This window comes from Chiloscyllium plagiosum, unplaced genomic scaffold (genome assembly GCF_037043375.1).
Source record: "Chiloscyllium plagiosum isolate Xiang-an unplaced genomic scaffold, Cpla_swu_hap1 HiC_scaffold_44, whole genome shotgun sequence".
In the NCBI taxonomy this organism is placed as follows: domain Eukaryota; kingdom Metazoa; phylum Chordata; class Chondrichthyes; order Orectolobiformes; family Hemiscylliidae; genus Chiloscyllium; species Chiloscyllium plagiosum.
This window is the reverse complement of record NW_028270182.1, coordinates 4,983,486-5,008,145: the sequence shown is the minus strand read 5'-3', so window position 1 is coordinate 5,008,145 and position 24,660 is coordinate 4,983,486. Positions and strand designations below refer to the sequence as shown.

Sequence of the window (24,660 nt, the reverse complement as noted above, 5' to 3'; positions counted from 1 at the left end):
GAGGGAGTTTGGTCAGGTCCACAGCGCAGCCAGAGAGTCATAGAGCCGCACAGCACTGTTTCAGACCCTTTGGCCCAACCTGTCCATGCCAACCAGAAATCCCAACCTGGCAAAAGTGAGGACTGAAGACGCTGGAAACCAGAGTTTAGATCAGAGTGGTGCTGGAAAAGCACAGCAGGTCAGGCAGCATCCGAGGAGCAGGAAAATCAAAGTCCCATTTGCCAGCATTTGTCCACATCTCTCCAAACCCTTCCTGTTCATTACCCATCCAGATGCCTTTTAAATGTTGCAATTGTACCAGCCTCCACCACATCCTCTGGCAGCTCATTCCATACACGTACCACCCTCTGGGTGAAAAAGTTGCCCCTTAGGTCTCTTTTATATCTTTCCCCTCTCACCTTAAACCTATCCATGTCCCTCATAGTTTTATAAACCCCTATAAGGTCACCCCTCAGCCTCTGACGTTCCAGGGAAAACAGCCCCAGCCTGTTCAGCCTCTCCCTGTAGCACAAATCCTCCAACCCTGGCAACATCCTTGTAAATCTTTTCTGAACCCTTTCAAGTTTCACAACATCTTTCCTATAGCAGGGCAATCAGCGCTGAATGCAATATTCCAAAAGTGGTCTAACCAATGTCCTGTACAACATGAACTCACAACTCCTGAACACAAAGTTCTGAGCAAAAAAGGCGAGCATACCAAACACCCTCTTCACTATCCCATCAACCTCACTGGGGTACAGTCCCACACACACACTGACTCTCACTGGGGTACAGTCCCACACACACACTGACTCTCACTGGGGTACAGTCCCACACACACACTGACTCTCACTGGGGTACAGTCCCCCCAACACACACACACACACTGACTCTCACTATGGTACAGTTCCACACACACACACAGACTCTCACTGGGGTACAGTCCCACACACACACTGACTCTCACTGGGGTACAGTCCCCCCAACACACACACACACACTGACTCTCACTATGGTACAGTTCCACACACACACACAGACTCTCACTGGGGTACAGTCCCACACACACACTGACTCTCACTGGGGTACAGTCCCACACACACACTGACTCTCACTATGGTACAGTCCCACACACACACACACACACCGACTCTCACTATGGTACAGTCCCACACACACACTGACTCTCACTGGGGTACAGTCCCACACACACACTGACTCTCACTATGGTACAGTCCCACACACACACTGACTCTCACTGGGGGACAGTCCCACACACACACTGACTCTCACTGGGGTACAGTCCCACACACACACACACACACCGACTCTCACTATGGTACAGTCCCACACACACACTGACTCTCACTGGGGTACAGTCCCACACACACACTGACTCTCACTATGGTACAGTCCCACACACACACTGACTCTCACTATGGTACAGTCCCACACACACACTGACTCTCACTGGGGTACAGTCCCACACACACACTGACTCTCACTATGGTACAGTCCCACACACACACTGACTCTCACTGGGGTACAGTCCCACACACACACTGACTCTCACTATGGTACAGTCCCACACACACACTGACTCTCACTGGGGTACAGTCCCACACACACACACACACACCGACTCTCACTATGGTACAGTCCCACACACACACTGACTCTCACTGGGGTACAGTCCCACACACACACTGACTCTCACTATGGTACAGTCCCACAGACACACACTGACTCTCACTGGGGTACAGTTCCACACACACACACAGACTCTCACTGGGGTACAGTCCCACACACACACACACAGACTCTCACTATGGTACAGTTCCACACACACACACACTGACTCTCACTATGGTACAGTTCCACACACACACACACTGACTCTCACTATGGTACAGTTCCACACACACACACAGACTCTCACTATGGTACAGTCCCACACACACACTGACTCTCACTGGGGTACAGTCCCACACACACACACACACACCGACTCTCACTATGGTACAGTCCCACACACACACACACACAGACTCTCACTGGGGTAAGTCCCACACACACAGACAGACTCTCACTGGGGTAAGTCCCACACACACACACAGACTCTCACTATGGCACAGTCCCACACACACACACAGACTCTCACTGGGGTACAGTCCCACACACACACACACACTCTCACTGGGGTACAGTCCCACACACACACACAGACTCTCACTATGGTACAGTCCCACACACATACAGACACAGACTCTCACTGGGGTAAGTCCCACACACACACACAGACTCTCACTATGGCACGTCCCACACACACACACAGACTCTCACTGGGGTACAGTCCCACACACACACACTCTCACTGGGGTACAGTCCCACACACACACACAGACTCTCACTATGGTACAGTCCCACACACACACAGACACAGACTCTCACTGGGGTACAGTCCCACACACACATACACACAGACACACAGACAGACTCTCACTGGGGTACAGTCCCCCACACACACACAGACTCTCACTATGGTACAGTCCCACACACACACACAGACTCTCTCTGGGGTACAGTCCCACACACACACACTGACTCTCACTGGGGTACAATCCCACACACACACACATACTCTCACTATGGCACAGTCCCACACACACACAGACACAGACTCTCACTGGGGTACAGTCCCACACACACACACACAGACTCTCACTGGGGTACAGTCCCACACACACACACACAGACTCTTACTGGGGTACAGTCCCACACACACACACACACAGACTCACACTGGGGTACAGTCCCACACACACACACACACAGACTCTCACTGGGGTACAGTCCCACACACACACACACACAGACTCACACTGGGGTACAGTCCCACACACACACACACACAGACTCTCACTGGGGTACAGTCCCACACACACACACAGACTCACACTGGGGTACAGTCCCACACACATACAGACTCTCACTGGGGTACAGTCCCACACACACACACAGACTCTCACTGGGGTACAGTCCCACACACACACACAGACTCTCACTGGGGTACAGTCCCACACACACACACAGTGATTCACTGGGGTACAACTCCATACATACAACCTCCAGATAATTATTTACGTGTTATTCCTTTGTACGGACTTTGAAAAGAATTTTGTTCATTGTTTATTCCCCCTTGTGGTTCTCTGTCTACATCTGAAATAGACTAAATGCTGGTGTAGGCTGCCCTCTGCTGCCCAGTTAAACCATTACAACTTTCACTCTGTGGAGGAGCAATGTTGGATTGGTTAAAAAAAATCACACAACACCAGGGTATAGTCCAACAGATTTATTTGGAAGCACTAGCTTACAAAGCGATGCTCCTTCATCAGGTAGCTCAGCAGCACTCTGAAAGCTCGTGCTTCCAAATAAACTAGTTGGACTATAACCTGGTGTTGTGTGATTTTTAACTTTCACTGTCAATTTCAAATCCTTTTCAGAAACAAGCACTCAGCTATTCCAATCCCATCATCCAGGAGGCTGCCATTTTAGTTTTTCATCCTCCTATCGTACTGGCATTTCTGTTTCTTCTGTTGTTCCAATGTAAGGTTCAGAAACCTGACCTCAGCTGTTACTTCACGTTAGATCTGAGTTTAATAATTCCAGGGTGTGAACCCAGCTCCCTCAGCACAGTTAGCATCTAACCTTCTCTCTATCTACACATTTTGTTTCCCTGAGTTGTCCGATCCAAAGGCCTCACCATTGTGGAGGACCAACCTCCCAATCCCTGCCAACTTCCACACCATCACAGACACCCCATCTCCCTTATCCTACCCACCATAGAGTCATAGAGTCACCCAGCATGGAAACATACTGCTTGCTCAAACCAGTCCATTCCAACCATAACCCCAAACTAAACTAGTCCCACCTGCCTGCTCCTGGCCCATATCCCTCCAAACCTTCCCTATTCATGGACTACCCAAATGTCTTTTAAATGTTGTAACTGTACTCACATCCACCACTTCCTTGGCAGTTCATTCCACACACATACCACTCTCTGTGTAAAACTGTGGCCCACCCCAAGTCCTTTTTAAACCTCTCTCTTCTCACCTTAAACCAATGCCCCCTAGTTTTGGACTCCCCCATCCTGGGGAAAAGACCTTGGTTATTTACCCTATCCATGCCCCCCATGATTTTATAAACATCTATAAGGTCACCCCTCAGCCTCCAATGCTCCAGGGAAAACAGCCCCAACTCATTTTTATAACTCAAAGCCTCCATTCCCGACAACATCCTGGCAGGGCAGACAGGGACAAGGTAGGACTAATAAATTAAACTGCATTTATTTCAATGCAAGGGGCCTATCAGGGAAGGCAGATGAACTCAGGACATGGTTAGGAACATGGGACTGGGATATCAGAGCAATTACAGAAACATGGCTCAGGGATGGGTAGGACTGGCAGCTGAATGTTCCAGGATACAAATGCTACAGGAAAGATAGAAAGGGAGGCAAGAGAGGAGGGGGAGTGGCGATTTTGATAAGGCACAGCATTCCCGGAAGATATTCCCGGAAATACATCCAGGGAAGTTATTTGGATGGAACTGAGAAATAAGAAAGGGATGATCACCTTATTGGGATTGTATTATAGATCCCCAATAGTCAGAGGGAAATTGAGAAACAAACTTGTAAGGAGATCTCAACTGTCTGTAAGAATAATAGGGTGGTTATGGTAGGGGATTTTAACTTTCCAAACATCAACTGGGACTGCCATAGTGTTAAAGGTTTAGATGGAGAGGAATTTGTAAAGTGTGTACAAGCCAAATTTCTGATTGAGTATGTGGATGTACCCACCAGAGAAGGTGCAAAACTTGACCTACTCTTGGGAAATAAAGCAGGGCAGGTGACTGAGGTGTCAGTGGGGGAGCACTTTGGGGCCAGTGACCATAATTCTATTAGATTTAAAATAGTGATGGAAAAGGATAGACCAGATCTAAAAGTTGAAGTTCTAAATTGGAGAAAGGCCAATTTTGACGGTATTAGGCAAGAACTTTTGAAAGCTGATTGGAGGCAGATGTTTGCAGGTAAAGGGACGGCTGGAAAATGGGAAGCCTTCAGAAATGAGATAACAAGAATCCAGAGAAAGTATATTCCTGTCAGGGTGAAAGGGAAGGCTGATAGGTATAGGGAATGCTGGATGACTAAAGAAATGGAGGGTTTGGTTAAGAAAAAGGGGGAAGCATATGTAAGGAATACACAGGATAGATCGAGTGAATCCTTAGAAGAGTATAAAGGCAGTAGGAGTATACTTAAGAGGGAAATCAGGAGGGCAAAAAGGGGACATGAGATAGCTTTGGTAAATAGAATTAAGGAGAATCCAAAGAGTTTTTACAAATACATTAAGGACAAAAGGGTAACTAGGGAGAGAATAGGGCCACTCAAAGATCAGCAAGGCAGCCTTTGTGTGGAGCCACAGAAAATGAGGCAGATACTAAATGAGTATTTTGCATCAGTATTTACTGTGGAAAAGGATATGGAAGATACAGACTGTAGGGAAATAGATGGTGACATCTTGCAAAATGTCCAGATTACAGAGGTGGAAGTGCTGGATGTCTTGAAACGGATAAAGGTGGATAAATCTCCAGGACCTGATCAGGTGTACCCTCGAACTCTGTGGGAAGCTAGAGAAGTGATTGCTGGGCCTCTTACTGAGATATTTGTATCATCGATAGTCACAGGTGAGGTGCCGGAAGACTGGAGGTTGGCAAACGTTGTGCCACTGTTTAAGAAGGGCGGTAAGGACAAGCCAGGGAACTATAGACCGGTGAGCCTGACCTCGGTGGTGGGCAAGTTGTTGGAGGGAATCCTGAGGGACAGGATGTACATGTATTTGGAAAGGCAAGGACTGATGAGGGACAGTCAACATGGCTTTGGGCATGGGAAATCATGTCTCACAAACTTGATTGAGTTTTTTGAAGAAGTAACAAAGAAGATTGATGAGGGCACAGCAGTAGATGTGATCTATGTGGACTTCAGTAAGGCGTTCGACAAGGTTCCCCATGGGAGACTGATTAGCAAGGTTAGATCTCATGTAATCCAGGGAGAACTAGCCATTTGGATACAGAACTGGCTCAAAGGTAGAAGACAGAGGGTGGTGGTGGAGGTTGTTTTTCAGACTGGAGGCCTGTGACCAGTGGAGTGCCACAAGGATAGGTGCTGGGTCCTCTACTTTTTGTCATTTACGTAAATGATTTGGATGCGAGCATAAGAGGTACAGTTAGTAAGTTTGTAGATGACACCAAAATTGGAGGTGTAGTGCACAGCGAAGAGGGTTACCTCAGATTACAACAGAATCCTGACCAGATGGACCAATGGGCTGAGAAGTGGCAGATGGAGTTTAATTCAGATAAATGCAAGGTGCTGCATTTCAGGAAAGCAAATCTTAGCAGGACTTATACACTTAGTGGTAAGGTCCTAGGGAGTGTTGCTGAACAAAGAGACATTGGAGTGCAGGTTCATAGCTCCTTGAAAGTGGAGTCGCAGGTAGATAGGAAAGTGAAGAAGGCATTTGGTATGCTTACTTTTATTGGTCAGAGTACTGAGTACAGGAGTTGGGAGGTCATGTTGCGGCTGTACAGGACATTAGTTAGGCCACTTTTGGAATATTGCATGCAATTCTGGTCTCCTTCCTATCGGAAAGATGTTGTGAAACTTGAAAGCGTTCAGAAAAGATTTACAAGGATGTTGCCAGGGTTGGAGGATTTGAGCTATAGGGAGAGGCTGAACAGGCTGGGGCTGTTTTCCCTGGAGTGTCGGACGCTGAGGGGTGACCTTATAGGGGTTTACAAAATTATGAGGGGGATGGATAGGTTAAATAGGCAAAGTCTTTTCCCTTGGGTGGGTGAGTCCAGAACTAGAGGGCATAGGTTTAGGGTGAGGGGGGAAAGATATAAAAGAGACCTAAGGGGCAACTTTTTCATGCAGAGGGTGGTACGTGTATGGAATGAGCTGCCAGAGGATGTGGTGGAGGCTGGTACAATTGCAACATTTAAGAGGCATTTGGATGGGTATATGAATAGGAAGGGTTTGGAGGGATATGGGCCGGGTGCTGGCAGGTGGGACTAGATTGGGTTGGGATATCTGGTCGGCGTGGACGGGTCTGACTGAAGGGTTTCCATGCTCTAAGACTCTAATTCTGTGCTGCTTCCGCTCCAGTTTTATATTGTAACAGGACAAACAGAGCTGGACGTAATACTCCAGAAAAGGCCGCATTAACATCCTGGGTCGAGAGTGTGTTGCTGGAAAAGCACAGCAGGTCACAGCATCCAAGGAACAGGAGAATCGACATTTCGGGCAAAAGCCCTTCATCAGGCTCCTGCCGGAAATATCGATTTTCCTGCTCCTTGGATGCTGCCTGACCTGCTGTGCATTTCCAGCACCACTCTCTCGAGCCTGATCTCTAGCATCTGCAGTCCTCAGTTTCTCCTCATTAACATCCTGTACAACCTCAACTTGACATCCCAACTCAAAGAGTGAAGACAGAAGCAGAATATTTGTTCATTATCATTCTTAATTATCTACTGTTAACTCCTCATTCTCAGCCTCTTGAGAACCAAGCCATCTTTATTGGGGGCACCAGACAGTGGGGCTTGCATGTGGACGCCATCTTTGTCAGGGGCAATGATTGGAAAGACTGGGAGGAGTTTGCTGCCCATTTTTCAGAATGGAGGCAACTTGTCCATCAAGTTGCATTGGCCTTTCACCCTCCATGTCATACTTATGAGGCAGCATGGCAGCAGACAAGAGAAGAAAAGAAAAGAAAACGTGTTATACAGATCCCATTAACCTCATGAGACAACCTGCCCTATGTGGGCAAAGATGTCATCAGTCCCTGACTAGATGTCACCATCGAATTGGAGGACTATGAGGGATAGTGTGCAGCAGGGAGTGTATGTGGTTCCCTGGGACTGGAGGAGGGGATATTGTGAGTTTCTCTGCTAAAACAGGGTGGCACAGTGGCTAGCACTGCTGCCTCACAGTGCTCAGGTCACAAGTTCAATTCCAGCCTTGGGTGACTGTGTGGAATTTGTACATTCTCACTGAGTCTGCATGGGTTTCCTCCCACAGTTGAAAGATGTGGATTAGTCATGGGAAATGCTGGGTTAGGATAGGGGACATTATTTACGTGGTAAGGGCTGAATAGCCTGCTTCCACATGATACTAATGCTTACTTACTGTTTTCCTCTTTAGAAACTCTCACTATCATTTTTAACATTTCTAGCGAGCTTTCTCATGTGTAGTTATTTAATTGTCCTGGTTATCATCACCATTCTCTATTCTTTGCATTCTGGAAATCATCTGACCTACTCATCAATGTACAGTCATAGAGTCATACAAATGCACAGCACAGAAACAGATCATTCAGTCTAACTCATCCATGCTAATGAGACATTCTAAATAAATATGGCCAATGACCCTCTAAACCCTTCCTATTCATACACCCATCCTGATGGTTTTTAAATGCTGTAATTGTACCACCTCCACCACTTCCTCTGGCAGCTCATTCCATACTCACATCACCCTCTGCGTGAAAAAAGTTGCCCCTCAAGTCCTTTTTAAACTTTCTCCTCCCCTACCCTGAGGAAAAGATCTTAACTATATATCCTACCTGTCCCCCACATGATTTTATAAATCTCTATAAGGTCATCCCTCAGCCACCGACACTCCAGAGAAAACAGCCTCAGTCTGTTCAGCCTCTCCCTGTAGCTCAAACTCTCCAACCCTGGCAACATCCTTGTAAATCTTTTCTGAACCTTTTCAAGTTTCACAACATCCTTCCTGTAGCAGGGAGACCAGAACTGAACACAGTATTCCAAAAGTGGCCTAACCAATGTCCTGTACAGCCAGAACATGACCTCCCAACTCCAGTACTCAATACATTACATTCTTATGAATACTAGACATATTCAAATAGAGTCTTTAGTTTTGGCGAATGTGATGAAGGGCTGATGAAGGGCTCCTGCCAAAATGTTGATTTTCCTGCTCCTCGGATGCTGGCCGACCTGCTGTGCTTTTCCAGCACCACCCTAATCTTGACTCTACTTTTTGTAACATCTTATCTTGATCGTTGGTGTATTCCTAGCATTTCTCTCTCTCCCTTTTCCTGGCCTTCATTTTCCAAGTTAGACCATCTTTGCAAACTTTAAGCCACACATTTACCTCTCTAATCTTATTAATTTCATGCTAACTTGTATGTGGCTCAAGGAAGAATCCAGAGATTGTTATCTGAGGTTTTGGTTTTTAATTTAGCCCCTATCATCTCATACTGCCTCAGCAGAACTGCACTCTGGGTCCTGGCCATGTCATTGATACTGATGTGGGCCATCGCATTCTCTCCCTCCCACTGCAACTTCCACTCCAGCCCAGACCATGTCCCAAACACTGGCACCACGCAGGAAACATAGCCTCTCAAGTCAGGTTCTGCAATGCAAGCAGGCAGCAGCAATATCACCAATCCCTGCTCTCACGGCATTCCTTCTTACTCACCACACACCCTCCTCCTGCCTTAAATGGCCTCCTTCCCCATAGTGCCATGGTCAGTTCACTTCTCCACTCTATTGCCCTAACTCTCACCCAAACCAGCTGAGATCTAGATACCTAGCTACCATCGGTTCTGAGGAAGGGTCACTCGATCTGAAACATAAACTCTGATTCTCTCCTTGGAGGCTGCCAGAACATTGACCGTGCTAAATTGTCCCATAGTGCCCAGGGATGTGCAGGTTAGGGTGGATTGGCCATGGGAAATTGTCCCATAGTGTCCAGGGATGTGCGGGTTCGGGTGGGTTGGCCATGGGAAGTGCAAGATTACAGGGAAAGGATGGGATGTCCTGCGGAGGGTCAGTGTGGACTCAATGGACCGAATGGCCAGCTCCTATGGTGTAGGGGCTTCTGTTGGGATGACACGTGGGCGGAGCCAGAATCCTGAGGGGCGGGACCAAAGCTCAAGGGGCGGGGCCTGGGTTGAACGGGGCGGGCTTTATGGGTCTGGGCCTTGAGCGAAGAGGGTGGACCAGGTGGAAGGGGCGGGACCAGGTAGAAGGGGCGGGACCAAGTAGAAGGGGCGGGACCAGGCTTCCGAGGGACAGCGTTTACTTGGGCGGGGTCAATGGTGTGAGGGCGGAGTCTGGCCGGAGGGGGCGGGGTCAGTCGGGTTTGGGGTAATGGAGTCACTTCAGGTCGGGGTCGACGTCAGGGGATTGGGGGGCGGGTCCCGGCGCGTGTGCGGTCCTGGATGTGGGGGTTGGGTTGGGTTGTGTGGGAGGGGTCAGTTGCGTGAGGGGCGGGGTAAGTGGGGTCGGGAGTGCGGGAGCGGTGTCAGTCACGAGGGCTAACAGGTTATTGGTCGGGCCAGGGTGTGGGGGCGGGGTCCGGGACGCATGGTTTCAGAGAGGGAGGGGGTGGGCCGTGTCGATCGCGCGCGGTAACAGTTTATCGGGGGGCGGGGCCAGGGACGCATGGAGTCCAAGGGTTTTGGGGGAGGGGAGAGCATGAGGGGGCGGTGTCAGGAGCGAGGGGGCGGGGTTGTGGGCGAGGGTCCGCGCGGTGGCCGCTGGGATCCGGGGAATCCCCGGCTCAGCAGCGGCGGGAGCGGTGGGTCTGCGGGTGACCGGAGAGAGACGGCGAAGCGAAGCAAGCGGCTCCGAGCCACACCGACTGCGGGGGGAGAGAGAGAGAGAGACGGAGGAGGGGGAGAGGTGTGGACGGGTCGGGGTCGGTGAAGGCCTTAGACTGGGCCCTCCCGCTCGGTGTTTGCCGCTGGGCTCCGGGGTCGGGCGGCGGGGCCGCGCACTGAGAGGGCAGGTGGGGGGGGTGACGCGGGGCCGCGCACTGTGGCCGTTGGGGGCTGAGTCGGGTACGCGCCCGCGCTTTGTGGACCTTGGAGGGGGCGGGGGGGGGGCGCTAGACGGGGCCGCGCTCCCCCCATTCAGAAGGAAAACACGCGGGCTCGATGTGGTGGGCTGTACCATTCCCGGTGTGGGGGTGGTCCGCAGCATGGGCCGTGCATCATTGTCAATAAACTCACCCGGTTGGAGAGCTGGGGATCCGATTGACTGTAAAATTGGAAATTTTGAATCCCCCAGACCGTGATCCTCCTCTGTCCTAGAAACGAGCCTTTACGGTTTAACACTCTCTGCTGCACACCCCTCCTCCATTTGGTTCTGATCCGAGTCAAACCATTATGGGGTGCGGGGGGATAACAAATCCCTTTTAACCTTTATAAACGCTGTCGATTATCTTTTTTCCCCTCTCCCACCTTCTCTGTTTGCTAAATCCGAGTTAGCAGCTGCATTCCTGTGTTTTTTCCCCGCAGGAACAGGAAATTGTGTTTTTCTCAGAATGTCCCCTTTCCTCCCCCATCTCTCTGTTTTTGTTTTGGTCGGTGACGTAATCCCCAGGGCGCTTCCGGTGAAGTGGAAGGGGGCGGGGCTAGCTGGCCCATTCAATCTGGTGCCTGAGCTCCCACCAACCCCATGGAGCTGTCCCCATTGATACAGTCCCCAGGACAAGTACAGCACAGGGGCGTAACGTAGAGTAAAGTGTCCTCTACTCTTTTAAACTGAAAGCAAAGCTCCCTTTGTACTGCCTCCCATCAAACATTCCCAGGACAGAGACAGCACAGGGTTAGATGCAAGGTAAAACTTTCAACACTGTCCCCCCATCAAACATTCCCAGGACAGAGACAGCACAGGGTTAGATGCAAGGTAAAACTTTCAACACTGTCCCCCCATCAAACATTCCCAGGACAGAGACAGCACAGGGTTAGATGCAAGGTAAAACTTTCAACACTGTCCCCCCATCAAACATTCCCAGGACAGAGGCAGCACAGGGTTAGATGCAAGGTAAAACTTTCAACACTGTCCCCCCATCAAACATTCCCAGGACAGAGACAGCACAGGGTTAGACGCAGGCTAAAGCTTCCTCTACGCTGTCCCCCCATCAAACATTCCCAGGACAGAGACAGCACAGGGTTAGACGCAGGCTAAAGCTTCCTCTACGCTGTCCCCTCATCAAACATTCCCAGGACAGAGACAGCACAAGGTTAGATGCAAGGTAAAACTTTCAACACTGTCCCCCATCAAACATTCCCAGGAGAGAGAGACAGCACAGGGTTAGGCGCAGGCTAAAGATCCGTCTATATTGTCTCACCCTCAAACACTGTCAGGACGGGTACAACACGAGATTCAAACTGCTTACTCCCTGAACTCCCATTTCTGATTCATGTCCTCAGGCACAATGACAGAAAGTCAACTGGATGAACCTCTAAGTCAGGAGACCTTTCGAGAGCTGTGGAACCAGTGAGTCTCTGTTTCTTTGAAATGATTTTGAAAGTTGTGGTTTCGTCAATCGTGACACCTAGCACATCTCTGAAACTGCTTGTTCACCTTCTCACTGTGCACAGCAGTGTTCCTCTGTGTCTGTCTGTGTATGTGTGAGTGTCTGCATGTATATGTTCTTTGTGTGTCTGTGCATGTGTGTTTATGCTAGTGTGTGTGTGTGTGCCACCTGTATGTGTATCTGTGTCTCTCTCCTGTGTGTGTCACCCCATGGATACATTGATACCCACTGCTTGTTACTGCGTCTCCTGGCACCTTGCCCACTCTGATCTAGAATACTCACCTGTCCCTGTTTTGAGCTTTACATGTACGTCAGCATCACACTCAAGTCTTAATCGTCAGGGCACAGTATCAGCCTCATACAGAGGGAAGTGTGGTCGATGATAAGACTTGGCAGCATTCTGCCTGAGATCGAGGCTATGTCACTCAGGACTGCCTGCAAGGTGACATGGGTGGGCCACTGTGTGACTGTTTCCCTCTGTCCCCACAGGCTCGAGGTACCAAGTGCCAACGTGGGCCTGGAGAATGTCTTCCCAATGCTGGTGAGTCTGTAACCCCAGGAGTGAGGGGGTCCCTGGTATAAATACCAGCTCCAACCGTCCGCTTTCGCAGGAGTGAGGGTGGGCATCAGCGTGGGAGGGAGGGGAAGAGGATGAGGGGGTCAATGTGGGGGAGGGGGGGTCAGCGTTGGGGAGGGTTGGTGGTGAGTGAGGGATCGGCGTGGGGTTGAGAGGGTGGGGTGGGGGTGGGTGAGGGGTCAGTGTGGGGGGCAGGGGTGGGGGTGAGGGGTCGGGGGTGGATGTGGGGTCAGTGTGGGGAGCGGTTGTGGGGTCAGTGTGTGGAGGGGCAGGGGTGTGGGGGAGGGGTGGGTGTGGGGGCAGGGGTAGGTGGGGTGGGGGCAGGGGTGGGTGGGGTGGGGTCAGTGTGGGTGGGGGGCCAGTGTGGGGGTGGGGTGGTGGGAGTGGTCACTATGGGGGTAGGGTCACTATGGGGGTAGGGAGTGGGGCTGGGGTCAGTGTGGAGGTGAGGGGGCGGGAGTGGGGGAGGTCGGGAGTGGGTGTGGGGTCAGTTGTGGGGGTGAGGGGTCGGGGGTTGCTGAGGGGTCAGTGTGGGGGTGGGGTGGTGGGAGTGGTCACTGGGGGTGGGGTCAGTGTGGGGGTGAGGGGGTGGGAGTAGTGTGGGGAAAGAGTGGCGGGAGTGCGGGGGGGGGTTGGGAGTGGGTGTGGGGACAGTTGTGGGGGTGAGGGGTCGGGGGTTGCTGAGGCGTTCTGACAGTCTGCCGTTTCATTCCTGCAGTCGGTGCTCACTGACCTGGACCTCCAGATGGACGAGCTGGGTGTGGGGAGCAGCGATGGTGCTCCCATTCCAGAGATGTCGCTCCCACTGCCGAGCTCCTCCCAGGCTGCGCCAGTGTCAAACCTGCCGCGAATGCCCACCAACTCAGTCCTGGCCACAGACGACTATCCGGGCCCTCACCAGTTCCAGCTGCAGTTCCAGCAGTTCAGCACTGCCAAGTCTGTCACATGTACGGTGAGGAACCCCCTCATTCCCATCCGATCTGCCTCAGCTGCTCTAATACACGGTACTCTTAATGTCCCCCCGGCCACAGGGCACATCCGTTTCCCCAGACCCAGCTCCATGCCAACAGGCACCCCCTCCAACGACATCTACTGACACTGTCCATGCAACATAGAGGGAGGGTCAGCGCTGAGGGAGCGCCGCGCTGTCGTAGGGTCAGCGCTGAGGGAGCGCCGCGCTGTCGTAGGGTCAGCGCTGAGGGAGCGCCGCGCTGTCGTAGGGTCAGCGCTGAGGGAGCGCCGCGCTGTCGGAGGGTCAGCGCTGAGGGAGCGCCGCGCTGTCGGAGGGTCAGCGCTGAGGGAGCGCCGCGCTGTCGGAGGGTCAGCGCTGAGGGAGCGCCGCGCTGTCGGAGGGTCAGCGCTGAGGGAGCGCCGCGCTGTCGGAGGGTCAGCGCTGAGGGAGCGCCGCGCTGTCGGAGGGTCAGCGCTGAGGGAGCGCCGCGCTGTCGGAGGGTCAGCACTGAGGGAGCGCCGCGCTGTTAGAATCCTGAGCCCTCGGTCCAATACTGGGAGATCTGATCCAAAGATCAACCGGAAATCAGGATTTACCTTTTGTTTAATTGGCCTGGATCCATTATCCGGTTTCAGATTACTGTCCTGTGCTGGAACCTCTGGGATTGCTGTCAGTTTGTCTGCACCAACTCACCAGAGACTGGGAGAGGGAGTGGGAGGGAGGGAGGGAGAGGGAGTTGAAACTCTCTGGTGGAACATGACTGGGCATGTTTTAGCTGTTAGCTGCAGCCTCAGAGACTCCACCCACTGAAGTAACCAGACTTGAGAAGCTTGCTGTGTGGCTCCTGTCTCTCTGTCTCTGTGTCTGTGTCTGTGTGTGCACGTGCGAGGGAGGTGGAAGCTGCCATTTCTCACCTTGACGTGACCATGTTGGTTCCTGGTGGAGACCTGCTCTCTCCAGCTCTCAGCTCAGGGTCAGTCTGCGATGTACCTCGCCTCACAGTGGACAGCACCCCCAGGGAGGAGCGGCACCACAGAGACAACCAGAGCCACTCTCTCCCCTGGACCAAGGTCAGTCACGTTCAGCGCTACACTGACCCTCCGACCGCACTGAGGGGGAGCCCTGTGTACTCTTCCGACCTCGGAGCAGAGGGGCTGGGCTGCACCACCCTTTGTACCTACAGCTGGAGGGAGCAGCCTGTTCTGAGCTGAGTGGGGAGTAGGGCTGGGACAGCATTCTGTGACAGTCCGTGAGAAATGGGACTGTTCGCACGCTGATGTGGCAGTTCCCATTGAGCTGTTAAACATTAACAGGAATCTGTTCATTGTCAACTCCCAACTCCCGACAGACAGTGAAGGAACAGAGTGAAGGTTGGGTTTAACTTCATAAACAGGAGATTATTAATCTTCATCCTGTTCTGGGATAGATTGACTCAGCGCTGACCCTCTGACAGTGCGGCGCTCTCTCAGCGCTGACCCTCCGACAGTGCGGTACTCCCTCAGCGCTGACCCTCCGACAGTGCGGCGCTCCCTCAGCAATGACACTGCGGCGTTCCCTCAGCACTGACCCTCTGACAGTGCGGCCCTCCCTCAGCACTGACCCTCCGACAGTGCCCACTCCCTCAGCACTGACCCTCCGACAGTGCCCACTCCCTCAGCGCTGACCCTCTGACAGTGCGGTGCTCCCTCAGCACTGACCCTCCGACAGTGCCCACTCCCTCAGCACTGACCCTCCGACAGTGCCCACTCCCACAGTGCGTCACTCCCTTCACCAAGTGTTGAGCCTGTCTTCTATTGGCTGCTGGCATGGGTGGTTCAGGTACGGGTACATTGCAGCCACGCCTGGACCCTTTGAGCTGTGTCGGATTTGGATGTGAGAGAGTTTGGAAGTTGGCGATATCGGAAGCCATGGCCTTTTCTGGCCTGGGTTTGGCCCCTGGTCTCGGGTGAGTTTGAGTGAAGCAGAGTTGAATTGACTTGTCATTGACCGTCTCTCTCTCTCTCTCTCCCCCTCTTTGTGCAGTACTCCCCCATCCTGAACAAGCTGTTCTGCCAACTGGCCAAGACCTGCCCGATCCAGGTTCGTGTGGACTCGGTGCCACCCCCAGGGACTCTGCTCCGTGCCACTGCCGTCTATAAGAAGCCGGAGCATGTGGCTGAAGTGGTGAGACGGTGCCCGCACCATGAACGCAACTCGGAGAATGATGATGGTGAGAGTCAGGCCTTCCTCACTACCATCCTCGGGGGTGGGGTGGCTGAGGGGGGGAGCCGCCTGCCGGATATTGGGAATCCCTTTGCCCACCTCGGCTGTCTGCGGGGTTCTTCGGACAATGGGAATATTATTGAAAAGCAGAATTTAGAGCGATTACTTACGAGTGGGGGCTGTGTGTTAGACTGGGTGTCTCGCTGGGTTATTTCAGAAGGCTGTTCACAGTTAACCACATTGGGCTGGTAGTCTGGAGTCACGCGTAGGGTCAGAGAGGATAAGGACGGCAGATTTCCCTCCTTGAGTGAGGCAGACTGTTTTTTTTCCCCCAACAATCTGATTAATCAGATCACGTCTGGTTTTCCACTTGGCGTTTTAATTTGGTTTTCCCAGAAATAATGTTGTGAACTGCGTGAATTTTCTCTTTCTGGGGATTTGATTTGAAGGGCCACTTTGGCGCTGGCCCTGGTCAGGTTTCTGTTCCTCCAAACGCAAAGCTGGGTTATTTGATCGAGGACTGAGTTCGCATGTAAGGAGAGACTGCTGGGAGTCTGCTCAAGTGGTTCGGAGGCAGAGATCTCCCACAATGCAACCCTGTGAGCCAATAGCCAATGGCGGAAACAATGGCAGAGTTCTCCCACAATGCAACCCTGTGAGCCAATAGCCAATGGAGGAAACAATGGCAGAGATCTCCCACAATGCAACCCTGTGAGCCAATAGCCAATGGAGGAAACAATGGCAGAGATCTCCCACAATGCAACCCTGTGAGCCAATAGCCAATGGATGAAATGAGTGGCTCACTTTGGGTCGATTTGAGAGAATGATTTCACTCCCTCGCCAGGAGTTGGAGTCACGACCGCACGGCAAGAGGCCACTCACACCAAGCCTTCCAGCCTGCGCCAGCCCTCTTGGTCGAGTCAGACTGCTGTGGGCTCCCGGGGGTGGGGAGGGGGGTCAGAAGAGGCATGGGGACTGACTCACGAGCGTCTCGTTCTGTCTCGATGGCCACAGGCCCCGCCCCTCCCAGTCACCTGATCCGGGTCGAGGCCAATAGCCAGGCACGGTACGCCGAGGATTCAGAAACCAAACGACAGAGCGTCATCGTGCCGTACGAAGTTCCACAGGTAATGGGGAAGAGGGGGTAGGGGGTGCATGGTGTGGGTCTGGGCATGGTGCCCACTCCGGCTCGAGAGGACCAGGCTGACAGTGACGGCTGGCTGGATTACGGAGGGGGGGGGGTGCAGGGTGGGGACTGTCCTGTGAGGAGATGCTGGGCTGATGTTCTCTTCCTCCCCACCCCCCAAGTTCAGATTTAACTCTGTGAAGGCGACTTGGTTGAGATGGGCAGGTGCTGAGGGAGGGAAGGGCCCGGGCACACTCTCGGGGGTTATTGGGCCCATCATTCGGATACAGGGGAGAGGGACGTTGCTGCTCAGAGTATTGGAAATCCCCCTCCCTCCCCACCACCCCAAGATCGTTCAGGCTCCATCACAGAGGCTCAGCTCCACAGATATTGTCCCCTCTCAGGGTTTGGGGGAGGTGGCGGGGAGAGAATCGCGGGCAGGGGTAGCAGGCTGGAGGGTGGAGACCAGTGTTGGGACAGTATGGGGAGGGGAGAGATGCAGGCGAGATGGGCCGAATGGTCTGTTGCTGCTTCTGTAGAGGGAGACTGAGGTCACCGTCTAACTCGAGGAGTGCAGGTCAGCGCTTTGAGGGGCAGGGAGGTCGTGGGGGTGGGGAGCTGCTGGGGAGGCGGGGGGAACAGGCTGCCTCTGGGTCTGTGTGTGGGATTGACAAGGTTCACTGACACTGGGCTCTCTTCCCCTCCCCCAGGTGGGCTCTGACTGTACCACTGTTCTCTATAACTACATGTGTAACAGCAGCTGCATGGGAGGCATGAATAGGAGGCCCATTCTCTCCATCCTCACCCTGGAGAGCCCTGAGTGAGTGTCAGTTACAGTAACCGGGGCGGCATCAGTCCCCAGTCAGGGCGGGGCCAGCGCTGAGGGTGCGCGCACTGTCGGAGGGTCAGCACTGAGGGAGCATCGCGTTGTCGGAGGGCCGCGCTGTCGGAGGGTCAGCGCTGAGGGAGCGCCGCGTTGTCGGAGGGCCAGCGCTGAGTGAGCGCCGCGTTGTCGGAGGGCCAGCGCTGAGGGAGCTCCGCACTGTCGGAGGGTCAGCGCTGAGGGAGCTCCGCACTGTCGGAGGGTCAGCGCTGAGGGAGCGCCGCACTGTCGGAGGGTCAGTGCTGAGGGAGCGCCGCGTTGTCGGAGGGGCAGCGCTGAGGGAGCGCCGCGTTGTCGGAGGGGCAGCGCTGAGGGAGCGCCGCGCTGTCGGAGGGGCAGCGCTGAGGGAGCGCCGCACTGTCAGAGGGTCAGCGCTGAGGGAGCGTCGCACTGTCGGAGGGGTGAGAGGCATTGGGCCCACTCATGGCCTTGGGTGGATCTGCAATCTCTCAGTTGGAAGTGGATCAGGGGGTTTCTGGCTGCTCGCAGCCCAAGGCGACAGTCTGCCACTCTGTCTCCCTGCCCCAGAGTCTGACTGCCTTTCCTTGTCTCTGTCCCCTGTCTCCCTCTGTCTGTCTGTCTGTCTGTCTGTGTGCGCGCGCGGACAGTGGCGTACTTCTTGGCCGGAGATGTTTCGAGGTGCGAGTGTGCGCGTGTCCAGGCCGTGATCGGAAAACCGAGGAGGAGAACCTGAAGCGGCAACAGGACAGCCTGGCTGTGAAACCGGGCAGCAATGGGAGCAAACGCTGTGAGTATTACCCCAGGGTCGGGAGGGGAGGGAAGCCAGGGGTGCGCTGTGGGGCAGGAGTCAGCCTCAGTCTGACTGTTACCCTCTCTCATTTCCCCTCCCCAACCCCAGCCCTTGTGGAGGTCTCACGTGGAACCACATTGCCACAGACCAAGAAGAAGAAAGTACTGCTGGACGATGAAGTCTTCACTCTGCAGGTAAGGCACGATGGAGGCTCTCCCACTGGGACATCATCTCTCGGTCAGAGGCAAGCCCATCTCCTGCTGCCTTCAACTGCCCCCTCAGCTATTTCCCGGGGCAGGTCAGAGGCAGCCCAGTCACTAAGGTGAGGTTTTTAATTCCAGCTTTGTATTTATGGAGTTTAAATGTCACCGAGTGCCACCCTGGATTTGAGCCAGGGGGCTCAGAGGGTAGATTTGCACAGTCCCTGCACGATTCAGGTCGGGTCTGATCGGATCGAGGGGTTTGACACGGTCTCTGGAGGGAAACTGTTTCCTCCGTGAAGTGTCAGGAATCCACTAACACAGCAAGCTGTGGCAATGTGGATCATTCACTGTAACCCCCCCCCCTCCTCCTCCACCCCCTCGCCTCGCACTTCATCTCTCTCTCTCTCTCTCTGTGCTTCTGTCTATCTCTCTCTCCGCCTCTCTCTCTCTCTCTCCGCCTCTCTCTCCGCCTCTCTCTCTCTCTCTCTCTCCGCCTCTCTCTCTCTCTCTCCGCCTCTCTCTCTCTCTTTCTTTCTCTCTCTGTCTTTCTCTCTCTCCGTCTCTCTCTCTCTCTCTCTCTTTCTTTCTCTCTCTCTCTCTTTCTGTCTCTGTCTCTCTCTCTCTCTCTCTCTCTCTCTCTCTCTTTCTTTCTCTCTCTCTGTCTCTCTCCCCCCGTCTCTCTCTCTCTCTCTCACACACTCACTCACTCACTTTTTCTCTCTCTCTCTCTCTCTGTCTCTGTCTCTCTCTCTCTCTCTCTCTTTCTGTCTCTGTCTCTGTCTCTCTCTCTCTTTCTTTCTCTCTCTCTCTGTCTCTCTCCCCCCGTCTCTCTCTCTCTCTCACACACACTCACTCACTCACGTTTTCTCTCTCTCTCTCTCTCTGCCTCGTGCTCTCTCTCTCTTATCCAATCTCTCCCCCTCCCAGCTAGCTGTTGAGGATTCCAAGCAGAGGCAGCTTGTTGTTGGGTAAGAGTGGGGACGTGGATCAGGGTTACTGAGTGAACACAGGTGCAGAACGTTCGGACACCGGTGAGCTGCGATATCTCTGTGACTGAGATAACAGCCTCTCGCAGGGCTGAATGGCCCCCTCCTGTCTGTGCCATGTGCCCAGACCCTCCCAGCTGCCAGCAAAGCTACAAAAACCAGGAGTGAATCATTCCCGAGAGAAGACTGAGAACCTGGAGCTTGGTGTAATTCTGAGCAGTTTCCGTTCCTCGGCCAAGTGAACCCAGGATGGGCTGGGCTCCCTCCAAACCCAGCCTGAGCATAAACCCGTGGTATGACCTCTGACCCCAGTTTGGCATCTCCACTGCAGGTCCGTGGTAGAGAGCGCTATGAGCTGCTGAAGAAGATAAACCACGCGCTGGAGGTTCAGGACCTAGTCCCAGACACTGTCATCGAGGCGTATCGCAAACAGCAGAAACAGTACGTTCACAGGAGATGGGAGTCAGACACGAGGGGGCACGGGGAGGTCTCCCAGCACAGCACTGTCAGAGGGTCAGTGCTGAGGGAGCGGGCACTGTCGGAGGGTCAGAGCTGAGGGAGTGGGCGCTATCGGAGGGTCAGTGCTGAGGGAGCGGGCACTGTCGGAGGGTCAGTGCTGAGGGAGTGGGCGCGGTCAGAGCTGAGGGAGCAGGCACTGTCGGACGGTCAGCGCTGGGGGAGCGGGCACTGTCGGAGGGTCAGTGCTGAGGGAGTGCCGCACTGTCGGAAGGTCAGTGCTGAGGGAGTGGGCACTGTCGGAGGGTCAGTGCTGAGGGAGTGCCGCACTGTCGGAAGGTCAGTGCTGAGGGAGTGGGCACTGTCGGAGGGTCAGTGCTGAGGGAGTGCCGCACTGTCGGAACGTCAGTGCTGAGGGAGTGGGCACTGTCGGAGGGTCAGTGCTGAGGGAGTGGGCGCTGTCGGAGGGTCAGTGCTGAGGGAGTGCCGCACTGTCGGAACGTCAGTGCTGAGGGAGTGGGCACTGTCGGAGGGTCAGTGCTGAGGGAGTGGGCGCTGTCGGAGGGTCAGTGCTGAGGGAGTGGGCACTGTCGGGGGGTCAGTGCTGAGGGAGTGCCGCACTGTCGGAGGGTCAGTGCTGAGGGAGTGGGCGCTGTCGGAGGGTCAGTGCTGAGGGAGCGCCGCACTGTCGGAGGGTCAGTGCTGAAAATGTTTACCTCTGTTCCACCCTGTCTCGGGTTAAGGATTGAAAGTTAAAAGAGGAGCAGAAATGGGTGTTACCTACTGTGTTTGAATAGCTGTGGCCATTCTGCCCATCGAGGTTGGCTGCTGTGTCTGTTGGGCTGGTGCTGCAGTGTGTCTCTGTAGGGCTGGGGGCTTCTCTGTTTGAGTGTGCGTGAGTGTGTGTGTGTTGGTGTGTGTGTGTCTGTTCGCCTGGCGGCTGCTGATCTGAGCTGTGAAGGACAGAGTCGGTGTACTGTACTAAGAGTCTGCTTGTGGAGACCAGCACTGTCTAATGGGACTGTCCATCTCTTCACAGTCGGCTGAAGGCAGCTCAGGACAAGGACGGGCCGGAGATCAAGAAAGGGAAGAAGCTGTTGGTGAAGGATGAGAGGGATTCTGATTGATGCAGCTCAGTGTGCACACTCCCAGGGGCACCCCCCGAGCTCTCCCATCTCCCTCCATTCTCATTAAAGAAACTGCCAAACCTGCTTTTTAATCCTTACTGGGCCTCAAGGTGTGACGATCACTGACCAGAGTCAGGCTCTGGTTTTCGCTTGCTGACCCAGTTCCACAATCACTGCCGGGAATGTATCTCTCTGCATCCCCCTGGGCAGCTCAGTCTCCATCTGTGCGCGCTCACTCTCTTTTCCCCCCCCCATATCCCGATCCTTCATGCCCCCACCCCACCCCACAGGAACCATCACCCGGGATTGGGCACAGCCCACTTGGCCGATCTGTTCCCTGTTATATGGGGCAGGACCCCTCACCCTCTCAGTGTTGGGGAGGGAGCAGGGCAGAGCAATCTAGAACATTCCATGTGGCTCACTGGGCTACCAACACAAGACCCTTGGTTCCCCTTTAAGTCTTAAAGGGACCGTGCGGTCCACCGAATGGGTCATGGAAAATAAATTAAAGTGAGCTGAGAACATTGGCCCTAGGGACTGTGAGCTGTCTGTATGTGTAGCAGGCCCTGTGTATTTGCAGGTCCTCATGACCATCTCCCTTGTTTTACAGTGTGCTTTTCCATGTCTCTGTCCCCATTTCTCTCTCTGCCTTCTCTCTCTCTCGCTCTCTGTATGTCTCTGTTTGGGACATCTGTTACCCCACCCCCTCCCAAACCCAGTGAGGTGAGGCTCAATGATCACACAGTAAAAACATACTGAGTTTTCTGACTGTCTCCCTGTTCCTCGGTTCCAAACTGTTGCACCCAGTGATGGTGGGGACAGACTCTGAGACTCTGTCGTGTTTGTGCTGATAGTTTGTCACAAACACAGGAGTCCCTACTGATTTGGTGTAAATGCTGTTTCAGTGTAACCACCCGCACCACAGTCAATGGAGTGAAATGTTATCCCTTTCCCAACCCATCCTCCACTTGATGTCGGCTGAACATCTGAATGTGGCCAGTTTGCAACAGCACCCCTGACCTGCTGGTGCTGTTGGTGGTTTGTCAGTGTTTGTCAGTGTCCAGGCCCCCCTACATCCCAGCTCACTCCCGCACAGATCTCGCTATTACACCTGTCAGGTTTGAGTTTACCTTTAGCAGCTAATGGTTCTCAGGCTGGGGACGTTTGATCAGACATGATCAACAACTGCAAGTTTCTCAGTGAACACTAAAATCCGCTGTTTCATTCCATTCGGGAGACGGCGCTTAAGGGGCTGCTATTTGACTGGGGAAGGAATTACCCGAGAGCTTGCCTTGGGGTACTGTGTTTCCCACTGCTCAGTCCTGGATTCCTCGTATCTCCCACCAGTAACCAACCCTCGGCTGAGATCAGCCAGTCTTCTCTCTCTTCCTTGCTATCGAGCTAATTTTTATATTGAGCAAATAAAAGAGAATGGATTTTCTGTTTGAGTGCTGCCTGTTTGTTCTGAACAACAGAATGTTTCACTAAAACTCACCCCGTCTCAGAACACTCACTGTCTGGGATACACAGAGTGCTCTCTCTCTTCCCCAGCATCCTCCCAGTCAATACCCTCTCTCCCCCTGGGATCGCCCCGTCAATACCCTCTCTCTCCCTGGGATCCCCCAGTCAATACCCTCTCTCCCCCGGGATTGCCCCGTCAATACCCTCTCTCCCCCGGGATTGCCCCGTCAATACCCTCTCTCCCCCGGGATCCCCCCATCAATACCCTCTCTCCCCCTGGGATCCCCCAGTCAATACCCTCTCTCTCCCTGGGATCCCCCGTCAATACCCTCTCTCCCCCTGGGATCCCCTCCCAGTCAATACCCTCTCTCTCCCTGGGATCCCCCGTCAATACTCTCTCTCTCCCCCGGGATCCCCCCGTCAATACCCTCTCTCCCCCGGGATCGCCCCGTCAATACCCTCTCTCCCCCTGGGATCCCCTCCCGTCAATACCCTCTCTCTCCCTGGGATCCCCCCGTCAATACTCTCTCTCTCTCCCCCGGGATCGCCCCGTCAATACCCTCTCTCCCCCGGGATCGCCCCGTCAATACCCTCTCTCCCCCGGGATCGCCCCGTCAATACCCTCTCTCCCCCGGGATCGCCCCGTCAATACCCTCTCTCTCCCTGGGATCCCCTCCCGTCAATACCCTCTCTCCCCCTGGGATCCCCGTCAATACTCTCTCTCTCTCCCCCTGGGATACCCCAGTCAATACCCTCTCTCCCCCTGGGATCCCCCAGTCAATACCCTCTCTCCCCCTGGGATCCCCCAGTCAATACCCTCTCTCCCCCTGGGATCCCCGTCAATACTCTCTCCCCCGGGATCCCCCAGTCAATACCCTCTCTCCCCCTGTGATCCCCCCGTCAATACCCTCTCTCCCCCTGGGATCCCCCAGTCAATATCCTCTCTCCCCCTGGGATCCCCCCGTCAATATCCTCTCTCCCCCTGGGATCCCCCAGTCAATACCCTCTCTCCCGCTGGGATCCCCGTCAATACTCTCTCTCTCCCCCGGGATCCCCCAGTCAATATCCTCTCTCCCCCTGGGATCCCCCCGTCAATATCCTCTCTCCCCCTGGGATCCCCCAGTCAATACCCTCTCTCCCGCTGGGATCCCCGTCAATACTCTCTCTCTCCCCCGGGATCCCCCAGTCAATACCCTCTCTCCCCTTGGGATCCCCCCGTCAATACCCTCTCTCCCCCTGGGATCCCCCCGTCAATGCCCTCTCTCCCCCTGGGATCTCCCAGTCAATACCCTCTCTCCCCCTGGGATCCCCCAGTCAATACCCTCTCTCCCCCTGGGATCCCCCAGTCAATACCCTCTCTCCCCCTGGGATCCCCCAGTCAATACCCTCTCTCCCCCTGGGATCCCCCAGTCAATATCCTCTCTCCCCCTGGGATCCCCCAGTCAATACCCTCTCTCCCGCTGGGATCCCCGTCAATACTCTCTCTCTCCCCCGGGATCCCCCAGTCAATACCCTCTCTCCCCCTGGGATCCCCCCGTCAATACCTTCTCTCCCCCTGGG

The 24,660-nt window shown here is 54.0% G+C and overlaps 1 protein-coding gene and 1 long non-coding RNA gene across 3 annotated transcripts in view; one reads left to right on the top strand and one right to left on the bottom strand.

Moving 5' to 3' along the window:
* The window catches only part of LOC148136866 (uncharacterized), a 32,325-nt gene extending 17,415 nt beyond the window's left edge, over positions 1-14,910 (bottom strand). The window contains exon 1 of the long non-coding RNA XR_015754369.1: positions 14,820-14,910. This is a non-coding gene — a long non-coding RNA (uncharacterized LOC148136866). The remainder of the gene's footprint in view (positions 1-14,819) is intronic.
* Positions 10,601-23,080, top strand: tp53 (tumor protein p53). Of its 2 annotated transcripts, XM_087983054.1 has the most exons (11): positions 10,601-10,734; positions 12,270-12,336; positions 12,866-12,917; positions 13,672-13,905; positions 15,928-16,114; positions 17,122-17,234; positions 17,944-18,053; positions 18,725-18,864; positions 18,976-19,061; positions 20,388-20,497; positions 21,552-23,080. In XM_087983054.1, exons 2-11 carry the CDS (start codon positions 12,275-12,277, stop codon positions 21,637-21,639), a joined length of 1,182 nt encoding a protein of 393 aa, XP_087839180.1. In that variant the 5' UTR covers positions 10,601-10,734; positions 12,270-12,274; the 3' UTR covers positions 21,640-23,080. The 2 variants fall into 2 exon arrangements, with proteins under 2 accessions (XP_087839180.1, XP_087839181.1); XM_087983055.1 differs by lacking the exons at positions 10,601-10,734; positions 12,270-12,336; positions 12,866-12,917; positions 13,672-13,905 and adding an exon at positions 14,754-14,975.
* Positions 23,081-24,660: the final 1,580 nt, after the last annotated feature.

What these genes read in the sequence shown, in the direction of transcription:
- tp53 (XM_087983054.1), top strand. Translation starts at nt 12,275, where the DNA reads ATGACAGAAAGTCAACTGGATGAACCTCTAAGTCAGGAGACCTTTCGA. An exon ending in CCAAGTCTGTCACATGTACG is followed by an intron (nt 13,906 to 15,927) that starts GTGAGGAACCCC and finishes CTCTTTGTGCAG; the next exon opens with TACTCCCCCATCCTGAACAA. An exon ending in TGCCGTACGAAGTTCCACAG is followed by an intron (nt 17,235 to 17,943) that starts GTAATGGGGAAG and finishes CCCCTCCCCCAG; the next exon opens with GTGGGCTCTGACTGTACCAC.